Source organism: Chiloscyllium punctatum, chromosome 39 (genome assembly GCF_047496795.1).
Source record: "Chiloscyllium punctatum isolate Juve2018m chromosome 39, sChiPun1.3, whole genome shotgun sequence".
NCBI classification, from domain to species: domain Eukaryota; kingdom Metazoa; phylum Chordata; class Chondrichthyes; order Orectolobiformes; family Hemiscylliidae; genus Chiloscyllium; species Chiloscyllium punctatum.
The window spans coordinates 67,413,498-67,425,566 of NC_092777.1; the positions used below are offsets into that span (position 1 = coordinate 67,413,498).

The 12,069-nt window shown below is 43.9% G+C and overlaps 1 protein-coding gene across 2 annotated transcripts in view; it reads left to right on the forward strand.

The window, feature by feature from the left end:
- The window catches only part of LOC140464174 (ras-associating and dilute domain-containing protein-like), a 101,308-nt gene that overhangs the window by 72,041 nt on the left and 17,198 nt on the right, over positions 1-12,069 (forward strand). For both annotated transcript variants that reach the window (XM_072558996.1, XM_072558998.1), the window contains one exon: positions 4,796-5,255. In XM_072558996.1, coding sequence (XP_072415097.1) covers positions 4,796-5,255 — 460 coding nt within the window. The remainder of the gene's footprint in view (positions 1-4,795; positions 5,256-12,069) is intronic.

The following is a 12,069-nucleotide window of genomic DNA, read 5'->3' on the forward strand; positions in this document are numbered from 1 at the left end:
CCTAGTCTGAGGAGGAACATTCTTGCCTCTGACGGACTCCAGCGAAAGTTCACCAGACTGATTCGCGGGATGGCAGGACTGACATGAGGAAAGACTGGATCGACTGGGTTTATACTCGCTGGAATTTAAAAGAATAAGGTGCGATCTCATAGAAAGATATGAAACCCTGATGGGACTGGACAGGCTAGATGCAGGGAGAATGTTCCTGATGCTGTGGTGGTCCAGAACTAGGGGTCACAGTCCAAAAATAAGGGGTAAGCCATTCAGGACTGAGATGAGGAAGAATTTCTTCACTCAGAGAGTTGTGAACCTGTGGAATTCTCTTCTGCAGGAAGCTGTTGGGGCCAGTTCGTTAGATTTAAGGCGGGAGCTAGACATGACCCTAACAGATAAAGGGGTATGGAGAGAATGTGGGAATGGGATATAGAGATTGCATGATCATGTTGAATGGTGATGCTGGCTTGAAGGGCAGAATGGCCTACTCCTACACCTATTTTATATGTTTCTATGTATTACCTCACATTGCTTTAAGTTGAATTTCATCTGGCAGCTGTCTGCCCATCTGGTGAACTTGTTAATGTCTCTCTATGGCCATCCAACATCATCCTCACAATTCACTATTCTTCCCTAGCTTAGTGTCATCTGCACATTTAGAGATATTGCCCTCAAAACCCATCTCCAAATTTTAGAAATAATCTAAAAAGCAGGGGCCTGAATACCGATTCCTGGGGAATCCATTTTCAACTCAATAATTTCAATCTGAGAAGTACCCATCCATATCCACTCTGTTCCCATCTATTTTCCAACATATAATCCATGTTGCCAAGGACCCATCAATCCTAAACATTTCTAGTTTTCTGATGAAGGGCTTATGCCCGAAACATCGATTCTCTTTCTCCTCGGATGCTGCCTGACCTCCTGTGCTTTTCCAGCACCACACTCTCAACACTAATTTTCTAACCAAACTGCTGTGTGGCACCGTATCAAATACTTTCTGAAAATCCAAGTATATGACATCCACAGCTCTACTCTCGTTTCCTGGATTATCCTTTGCCCTTTTCTTAAACAACAGTGTCACCCTTGCAGTCCTCCAGTGCCCATGGACTAATCCTGTGTTCAGAGAGACCTGGAAAATTTCTGTCAGCAGCTCCACAGTTTGCTCCATTACCTCTCTCAGCAATCTCTCACTATCAATGCCTGGTGACTTCTCTGCCTGGAGTGCTGCCAGCCTCTTCTTTATCTGTCACTATAATGCTCAGTTGCTCAATATCCACATTTTCAACACTGCTCTTGTCACCATTTTTTAATTTGGTGAAAACAGAAGCAAGATATTCATTTAATACTTCTGCCGTATCTTTTACTTCATGACGTAGGCAGTCACCTGAGATTGGAATCGAACCCTGGTCTTTGGCACTGTGAGGCAACGATGCTAACTACTGAGCCAACGGTGCTGTCTTTGTCCTGCAGATTTCCATAACATATCTCCTACTTCCTGCCTACTGTCCTTCAAAGCTCTGGAGAAAACAGATGAGGGAGGAATGGTCAGCAAGTGTTCTGAGTCAGCTCAGAGGGTTAAAGTCACACAAAATAGGAGCAGGCATAGGCCATTTGGCCCATCAAGCTTGCTGCACTATTCAACATGATCATTGATAATCCTCCATTACAAAACCATACATCTCTTTCCCGATGAACCTTGACAGCTTTCATGTCTAGAAATGTATCTTTTTTTTTCTTGAATGTACTCAGTGACTTAATCTCTAAAGCCTTCTGTGGAATTCCACATTTTCTGAGTGAAGAGATTTCTCCTCAATTTGAAATGGCCTACTCTGTAATTAAACTATACGCCAGTGTTCTAGCCTGCCCCAGAGAGGAACGCAGCATCCCTGCCTAAGTCTGTCCAGTCCTGTCAGAATTTTCAACATTTCAGTCAGATACTCTCTCATTCTTTGAAACTCTAATGAGTACAGGCACAGTCATCCTCGCCTCTCCTCATACAGGATTCAGTCTGGTGAATCTTCAGTCAACAATATCCTGAGCTGTCTGTGATTTCAGTGAAAGACAAAGAAATCTTGTAGCACTGTCCAAACCACAGCATGTCCCAAAGTACTTGGCAGTAAATGATGTGTTGCCATTGTTAATAAGGGAAGATCCACTAGCAGGAGATACAAAAAAAAAGAGAGAGCGAGACAGATATGGAGAAACAAGGAAGAAAAGGCGAATGAGCTAAAGAGGCCTGGCATGGTGGCTCGGTGGTTAGCACTGCTGCCTCAAAGCACCAAGGATCCAGGTTCGATTCCAGCCTCGGGAAACTGTCTGTGTGGAGTTTGCACATTCTCCCCGTATCTGTGTGGGTTTCCTCCCACAGTCCAAAGATGTGCAGGTCAGGTGAATTGGCCATGCTAAATTGCCCATAGTGTTAGGTGCATTAGTCAGGGGTAAATGTAGGGTAGGGGAATGGGCCTGGGTGGGTTACTCCTCTTCGGAGGTTCAGTGTGGACTTCTTGGACCAAAGGGATGTAGAGAATCTAATCTAAAGGGAAGCGGCAGATGGAATACATTTGGATTTTCAGAGGCATTTGATAAGGTGCTACTCATTAGGCTACTTAATAAGACTAGAGCCTGTGGTGTAGGAGGCAGTATATTAACATGCATAGAGGATTGGCTAACTTATAGACAACAGAGAATTAGGTTAAGGGGGATATTTTCAGGATGGCAGCCTGTAACTAATGGAGTGCCACAGGTATCAGTGCTGGGATCACAATTATTTACAATACACATTAATGACTTGGATGAAGAAAAGTGGGCGGCAAGGTGGCTCAATGGTTAGCAGTGCTGCCTCACAGCGCCAGGGACCCCAGTTCGATTCTCACCTTGGGCGACTGTCTGTGTGGGTTACTCTTCAAAGGGTCAGTGTAGACTTATTGGGCCAAAGGGCCTGTTTCCACACTGTGGGGAATCTAATCTAATCAAAGAAAGTGCTATTGCCAGGTTTGCAAATGACACAAAAGCAAGGATGTAGACAGGATAAGTGAGTAAGTGGGAACTTGGCAGATAGAATATAATGTGAAACAATGTGAGGTTTTGCACTTTGGCAGGAAGAATAGAGGAGCTGAATATTTGTCAAATGGAGAAAAATGGCAGAAAGCTACAGAACAGGGGGATTTTGGAATGCCCAAGCCTGATTGATAAAAGACTAGCATCCAAATTCAGTGTGTAATAGGGAAAGCAAACAGGATGATAGCTTTTATTTCAGAGAGAATGGAGTGTAAAAGTAGGGAGGTCTTTCTAAAATTACACAAGGCATCAGTCAGACCACAGCTGGAATACTGTGAATAGTTTTGTACCCCTTATCAAAGGGACAATAGTCCGGCATTGGAGGCAGCTGAGAGAAGATTCACTCGGCTGCTCCTGGGGATGGAGGGACTGTTTAATGGGGAGAGGGTGAGTAAGTTGGCTTTAGATATCAACAAATGAATGGTGACCTTATTAAAACAGACAAAATTCTGAGAGGACTTGGAGGGTAGTAACAGAAAGGTTGTTTCCCCTTGTGGGAGAGACTAGGACCAGAGGTCATCCTTCAGAGGTGAGAAGGAGTTTCTTCTCTGAGGGTAGTGAATTTGTTTACTGCTGGGGACTGCTGAGGCTAGGTCATTTACATTATTTAAAACTGAGAAAGAGATTTTTAACCAGTGTGAGAATCAAGAGTTATGGGGAAAAGACAGGAAAATGGAGTTGAGGGTTTTCCGATCAACCACGATCTCATTGACTGGCAGAGCAGGCTCGATGGGCTGAATGGCCTACTCTGCTCGTATGTTTTATGAAGGACAGAGAGAGGGGAGAGACAGAGACAGACAGGATGAGAGATCAGAGATTGGGCACTGATTAAAAGACAGCCAAACTTTGCATTTAACAGAGATTTACATTCCAAATCTTTCAAAAATCTCATCAAAACATTTGAAAATGTCATCACTTTGGATTGGGATAGTCAGAGGCATAATGTTGAAGCTGATGCCATACATTCTGTGAGTTTATTTGATTTCCCTTTCTGATTGTGTCAGTCACTCAGCACCAGAGATTGTGGTGGCTAATGTTGAGGGACTCCTTTCTTCCTCATCAATCAAATTCCTCAGCAACACCTTGTAGCAACCAGTCACTGAGTTAGTAGCAAGGAGCTGACCCACAGGCTGCTTGGGGTCTGAGAGATTCCACATGTGGCTGGTGCTCGTCACAAAAACTGACTTCAGTTAAAGCGCTGGTCTGAGCGGGGAGAAAATCCACACTGTCTTCTCCGATCTGCAGGGTGAAATCAATTAATTAATTAATTCGGAGAAATTACTTCTCTCAAAGTGTTGTGAATCTACAGAGTTCACTCGCCAGAGTGCAGTGAATAAATTTAAGGAGGAGAGAGACAGAGTTTTAATGGGAGGAAGGGTTGTGGAGAGTGGACAGGAAAGTGGAGTCGAGGCTGAGCTGAGATCAGCCAGGATAGTATTGAATGGTTAAGCAGGCACGAGGAACTGAATGGGCTACTCTTGTTCCTAATTCTTATGTTCTTCTGAATGAGATGAGTTCTTGGTCATAGGATCCCACAGCAGATCTCCCACCACCCAGCTGATCCTGACATTTCTTGCAGGGTCCCTTTTTGAGGGTTATGTATATATAGGTGGAGCTTGTGCTGTACAGACCGTCCAACTGAGCAGTCAGACCAGTAATCCTGAAGGTGTGACATTATGAGGACTGATTCCACGAAGTGAGGTTTAACTAATGAATTTGTAATGTCTTCCCTCTGTTTCAGAGTGCAGAAGCTGGAATGGGAGCAAGAGCTGGAGAAGGAGCAGTTCCCAGTGTTGGAGTGGGAATGGGAGCAGGGGCAGAGGTGAAGATGCCCAGTTCTGCAGATGTTTCTGGGCATTGTGCCAATCAGGACAACAGCCATCATTCCAGCTCAATGTGTGGAGGGAAATCCCTCCGAATGGACCATTCTCTGTTCCATGGCCATGGCCCGGGTAGCCTTCGATCCTGCCAGGCAGAGCTGGCACACAAACTGAAGAGCCTCGAGCTCCAGAACAGTCTCCCTGGGCAACAGGACATTGGCCAGAAGAAGTTGGCACTGGATCCTTCCTGCCTACTGACTCCACCAAACACGCCACAGATACTGGAGCTGGCAGAGGCTGAGAATGATCCCATGGAGCTGGTCTGTAGGAGGATGGTAAATGGTGACCGGCTGGAACCATGTAATGAGAGCAGTCTGGAAGGTAAGACCGCTGACCAGGCCTGGTTACTGATGCCAGAACCAATGAAAAAAAAATGTTCCCGTTAGACCGTAAGACCATTAGATACAGGAGCTGAATTAGGCCATTTGGCTCATCAAGTCTGCTCCACCATGGCTGATATCTTTCTCAACCCCGTTGTCCTGCATAATCCCTGTAACCTTTGATCCTTTTACTAATCAAGAACCTACGTGTCTCTGTAGTAAATGCACTCAATGATTTGGTCTCCACAGCCTAGTGCAGCAATGACTTTCACAGATTAGGCTGAAGAAATTCCTCCTCATCTTAGCTCTTAACGAGTTATCCCTCCACTATGCGGCTGTGCCCTTGGGTCCGAGTCTCTCCCACTAGTCGAAACACATTCACCTCGTCCACTCTATCCAGGTCTCTCAGGATCCTGTAAGTTTCAATCACATCCCCCTTTATCCTTCTCGACTCCATCGAGTACAAACCCTGTGTCATCATATGAAAGCCCTCCATTCCTGAGGCACAAAACTGCTCACAATATTCCCAATGTGGTCTGATCAGAGCCTCATACAGCCTCAGCAGTATATCCCTGCTCTTGTATTCTAGCCCACTCAAAATTAGTGCTAACATTGTATTTGCCTTCCTAACTGCCCACTGAACCTGCATGTTAACCTTCAGAGAATCTTGAACTAGGACTCCCAAGTACCTTTGTGCTTCAGATTTCCAAATCCTTTCCCTGTTAGAAAATATTCTACACCTCTATTTTTCCTACCAAAGTGAATATCCTCTCACTTTCCCACATTGTATTCCTTCTACCAGTTCTTTGCTCACTCTTTTAGTCTGTGTAAGTCCTTCTACAGCCTCCCTGTTTCCTCAACACCTACCTGTCCCTCCACCTATTTTTATGTCATTTGCAAACTTACCAACAATGCCCTCAGTTGCTTTGTCCAGATTGTTAATGTATAATATGAATAGTTATGGTTCCAACACTGACCCCTGTGTAACTCCACTAGTCACTGGCTGCCACCCTGAAAATGACCCCTTTATCCCCACTCTCTGCCCTCGGAGAGTCAGCCAATCCCCTATCCATACCAATACCTTGCCTCTAACACCATGAGCTCTTATTCAGCAGCTTCTTGTGCAGCACCTTGTTTGTCAAAGGCCTCCTGGAAATCCAAATAGATCACATCCACTGGCTCTTCTTTGTCTAATTTTCTCGTTACCTCTTCAAAGAATTCTAACAGATGTATCAGGCATAAAACTGTGTTGACTCAGCCCTTTTGTACCATGCACTTCCAAGTACTCTGCAATCTTCTCCTGAATGGACCCTAAAATCTTATCAATGACTACGATCAGTCTAGCCAACCTGTAGATTTCCTGTCTTCTGCCTTCCTTCCTTCTTTAACACAGGTGTATTATTGGCCATTTTCCAGTCCTCTAGTACCTTCCATGACTCCAGTGATTCCTGAAAGATCACCATCAATGCCTCTACAATTTCCTCAGAACTCTGGGCTGTAGTCCATCTGGGTCGAGAGTGTGTTGCTGGAAAAGCACAGCAGAAGGGCTTTTACCCGAAATATCGATTCTCCTGCTCCTCAGATGCTGCCTGACCTGTTGTGCTTTTCCAGCACCACACTCTCGACTCTGATCTCCAGCATCTGCAGAATCACTATCTGTAGTCCTTCTGGCCCTGGTGGTTTAGCCACCTTCAGAACTTTCAGCTTCCACAGCACTTTCTCCTTCGTGGTGGCCATTACACCTCTGCCCTGACTCTCTTGGAGTTCTGGTCTGCTGCTGGTGTCTTCCAATGTGAAGACTAATGCAAAGGATCTTTTCAGTTCCTCTGTCATTCATTTGTTCCCCACAACTTCTCCAGCCTCATTTTGCAATAACCCAATCACCACTCTTGCCTCTCTCTTACCTGTTATATATCTAAAAAAGACTCTTGCAATCCTCTTTTATATTATTAGCTAATTTATCCTCATTTTTTATCTTCTATTCATCTATTGATCTTTTAGTTGTCCTCGGCTGGTTTTTTCAATCCTCTGACTCCCCACTAATCTTCACCACAGTATATGCTTTTTCTTTTGCTTTTACGCTCTCCCTGACATCCCTTGTCAGCCATAGTTGCCTCACCTCCCCTTCATATGTTTCTTCTTCCTTGGGATGAATTACTGCCAGAAACCTCTGCAATTGCGACTCCACTGTCTTCCCTGCCAGACTCCCTTCAATTCAACTTTGGCCAGCTCCTCCATCCTGTATTTGTAGTGACCTTTTACTCAGATGACATCTGATTCCAGTTACTCCCCTTCAAACTGCAGGGTGAGTTCTATCATATGATCACTGACCCCTAGGGATTCCTTCACCTTAGCTCCCAACCAAGTCTGCCTCATTACACATCACCAAATCTAGAATTGCCTGCAGCCTAGTGGGCTCCACCACAAGCTGCTCACAAAACAAATCTCGTAGACATTCCATAAATTCCTTTTATTGGGATCCATTACCAACCTGATTTTCCCAGTCCACCTGCATATTGAAGCCCCCCCATGATTATTGTAATAATGCCTTTCTTACATGACTTTTCTATTGCCTGATTTATTTTCTTCCTCACATTCTGACTACTGCTAGGAGGCCTGCACGTAATTCCCATCTGGGCTTTTCCTCTTGTGGTTCCCCACACAGATTCTACACCTGCCATTTGATCTCACTTCTGGCTATTGATTTGATTTCATTTCTTACCAACAAGGAAACCCTGCTCCCTCTGCCCATCTACCTGTCCTTTTGACAGGATCTGTATTCTCGGATTTTTTTAAAAAATGAAAGAACTGAGGATGTGGGAAATCTGAAACAAAAACAAAAGTTGTTGGAAAAGTTCAGGTCTGGCAGCACCTGTGGAGAGAAATCAGAGTTAATGTTTCGAGTCAAGTGACCCTTCAGATATTTAGTTCCCAGCCCTGATCCTCTTGTAGCTATGTTTCTGTGATACCCACAACATGGAACCTGCCAATTTCAATCTATGCTACAAGCTCATTTACCTCGTTTTGTATACTGCAGAGATTTAAGTACAGTATCTGCAGTTCTGTGTTGACTGTCCCAGTCTCATAGTTGTCTTAACCTGCTGTACCTGAAGTTAGATTACTGTCTCTTTCATACACTCTGTCTGATTACTTGTCCTGGAAACTTCAATCTTTGCTGAGCCTCCCCAGTCCCTTAACTTTTTCCATAATTTCCCATGCAACTGAACCTATCCTCTCACTATGTTGTTTAAACCCCTATCCACAGCATTAGTTGTGTTATTTGCTACAACCCTGGTCCCAGTTTGATTCAGGTGGAATCTGTGCCATCAGAACAGGTCCTTCCTTCCCCAGTACTGGTACCAATGGCCCATGAATTCAAACCTGTTTCTGCCACACCAATCTTTGCCACACGTTTACCTGTTTAATATGTTGACCTTGATTAAAGAGCAAGAGAAATGTACAGAAAATGCATGAGAGCTAACTGCAATAAATTGTCAGCTTTCCTTCCTTTTCTTTCTCCATCTGTTTTGTTTCTTTTTGTTGTAGCTATCTCACATCTGTCATGTGTTTGTCTTTCGCCTGCTCTGCTCTTTTCTCCTGAACATTGATGTTTCTTTCTCATTTTGTCTTTCTTCCTATTTCTCTCTCAGTTGTTATCCATACTTGCAGCTCTCCTTTTCTGATATGTGCTTTTTTATTTGTTTGTGGGACCTGAAGATTGTTTACTGGGCCAGCATTTATTATCCCATCCCTAGTTGCCCTCCTGGGAAGGTGGGGGTGAGCTGCCTTCTTGAACCGCTGCAGTCCACCTTTGTGGACCCACAATTCCAAGATTTTGACCCAGTGACAGTGAAGGAACGGTGATATATTTCCAAGTCAAGATGGTGAGTGGCTTGGAGGGGAACTTGCATGGAGTGGTGTTCCCATGTATTTGGACAGGTACATAAATAGGGAAGGCTTAGAGGGACGTGGGCCAAACACGGGCAGGTGGGACTGGTTTAGTTTGGGAACATGGTCATCCTGGACTAACTAGACTGAAGGGTCTTTTTCTGTGCTGGATGACTCTTATGACTGTGGCTGTATGAAATAAACTCTTCAGGGTTTAACCCAAACACTTCAAGTCTGGAACTCTGACTAAATGCCTTACATTGAGATAACCTCAATTTCAACTAAGTCTAAACCGTCTTCTCCATTTCTCAGGAGCAACTGCTTTACACATCCACGTTCACCCTCAAGACCTGTCAAACTGAAAAGGAAGAATCAATCTGTTATGGACCCAACCAAACACCCTCAAAATATATTAAGAAGATAGCCTAGACCCTAACATTTCTTATTTTAAAAGTAAATGTAAGACTTTGCATTCCAGATACAATTCAATTGGTCAAACTATTCAACTTTAAGGAAAACAAACTTTGTTTTTACATTACTGTTAAAGTACAAACAAAATAAAAATAAAATAATTGGCTTAACTCAATTGAAATGCTTCACAAAACAATATGTATATCAAGTACTACTAATTGACTGTTCCAATGTAGTGACATCCCATAAACACACCCTTGGTAAAGATAAATTCAGTAAAATAGATTGTCTCATGTGTGATTCAATCAGCAGGAAGAGATCTCCAGGTTTTAGCTGTTATAGGAAGAGGAATAGGAGCTTTCATATCTTGCTTCAAGACCCCAACAACTGCAGAAAGCTAAAACTAAAAATCCTGATTCTGTGGAAGCTTGACTCCACCCTGTCAGGCTGCTTCTATTGTTCCAACTTAAAAAAAGACCCCCAAGGCCTCACAGGCTGTTTACTTTATTGACTTTGAATAGAATGTTGTGTACCTGTATCTCAAACTTTCTTCATTAATAAAAAGCAGGACAAAATATACCTCTTAAAGCCATAGTATCATAACAAATTCCTGATCTTCTCAACTGGAGTCTAAAACCCAATTGTTTACTTTGCTCTTTTTCCTAACATTCTCCCAATGTAGAGAAAAACCCATTCATAGAGTCATAGAGATGTACGGCATGGACACAGACCCTTCAATCTAACTAGCCCAAGCAGACCAGATATCCCAACCTAATCCAGTCCCATTTTCCAGCACTTGGCTCATATCCCTCTAAACTCTTCCTATTCACATACCCATGCAGATGCCTTTTAAATGCTGTAGTTGTATCTGCCTCCACCATTTCCTCTGGCAGCTTATTCCATTCACGTACTATCCTCTGCATGAAAACATTGCCCCTTAGGTCCCTTTTATATCTTTCCCCTCTCACCCTAAATCCATGCCCTCTAGTTCTGGACTCTTCCCCCCCCCCCTCCCCCCCCCCCCCACCCCCAGGGAAAAGACCTTGTCTTTTAATCCTATCCATGCCCCTCATGATTTTATAATCCTCTGCAAGGTTGCAAGGTCACCCCGCAGCCTCCAATGCTCCAAGGAAAACAGCCCCAGCCTATTCAGCCTCTCTCTGTAGCTTAAACCCTCCAACCTTGGCAACATCCTTGTAAATCCAGTCTGAATCCTTTCAAGTTTCACAATATCCTCAATACCCTTTCTATAGCTGGAAGACCATATTTGCATACAGTACTCCACAAGTGGCCAAACCAATGTCCTGTACAGCTGCAACATGACCTCCCAACTCCTGTACTCAATACTCTGACAAATAAAGAAAAGCAAACCAAACGCCTTCTTCACTATCCTATCTACCTGTGACTCTACTTTCAAGGAACTATGAACCTGTACTCCCTATTGGACCTTACAATGAATTGTATAAGTCCTGCCCTAGTTTTCCTTTCCAAAATGAAGCACCTCGTATTTATCTAAATTAAACTCCATCTGCCACTCCTCTGCCCATTGCCCCATCCAATCAACATTCTGTTGTACTCTGCTGTCCACTACACCTCCAATTCTGGTGTCATCTGCAAACTTACTAACTCTACCTCTTATACTCACATCCACATCGTTTAAATAAAGGATGAAAAGTAGAGGACCCAGCACCGATCCTTGTGGCACTCCACTAGTCACAGGCCTTCAGTCTGAAAACCAACCGTTGTCCACCACCCTCTGTCTTCTATCTTTGAGCCAGTTCTGTATCCAAATGGCTAGTTCTCCCTGTATTCCATGAGATCTAACCTTTCTAACTAGTCTCCCATGGGGAACTTTGTCAAACGCCTTACTGAAGTCCATATAGATTACATCCACTGCTCTGCCTTCATCATTCCTCTTTGTTACTTCTTCAAAAAACTCAATCAAGTTTGTGAGACATGATTTCCCACGCACAAAGCCATGCTTCTATCCCTAATCAGTCCTTGCCTTTCCAAATACATGTACATCCTGTCCCTCAGGTTTCTCTCCAACAACTTGCCCACCACCGATGTCATGCTCACTGGTCTATAGTTCCCTGGCTTGTCCTTACCACCCTTTTTTAAACAGTGGCACCACGTTTGCCAACCTCCAGTTTTCTAGCACCACATCTGTGACTATCGATGATACAAATATCTCAGCAAGAGGCCCAGCAATCACTTCCCTAGCTCCCCACAGAGATCTAAGGAACAGCTGATCAGGTCCTGGGGATTTATCCACCTTTACTCTTTTCCCATTCCTGTACTTTCAGAGGATTTTAAAAGAAATCATCATGTCTACAGAAACACGCTCAGTCTTCAGCCCCAGAATTTTGAGGAGCTTTATAAGGTGATCCCTCAACCTTTTCTTTGGACCCAGCCTGAAGGATATAACATCACAACTCTGCAATCTCTTTTGTTATTTAATGCATTTTCTGTGCATCAATATGCGGGACCATCAATATGAGGTCCTGTCTGTTTGG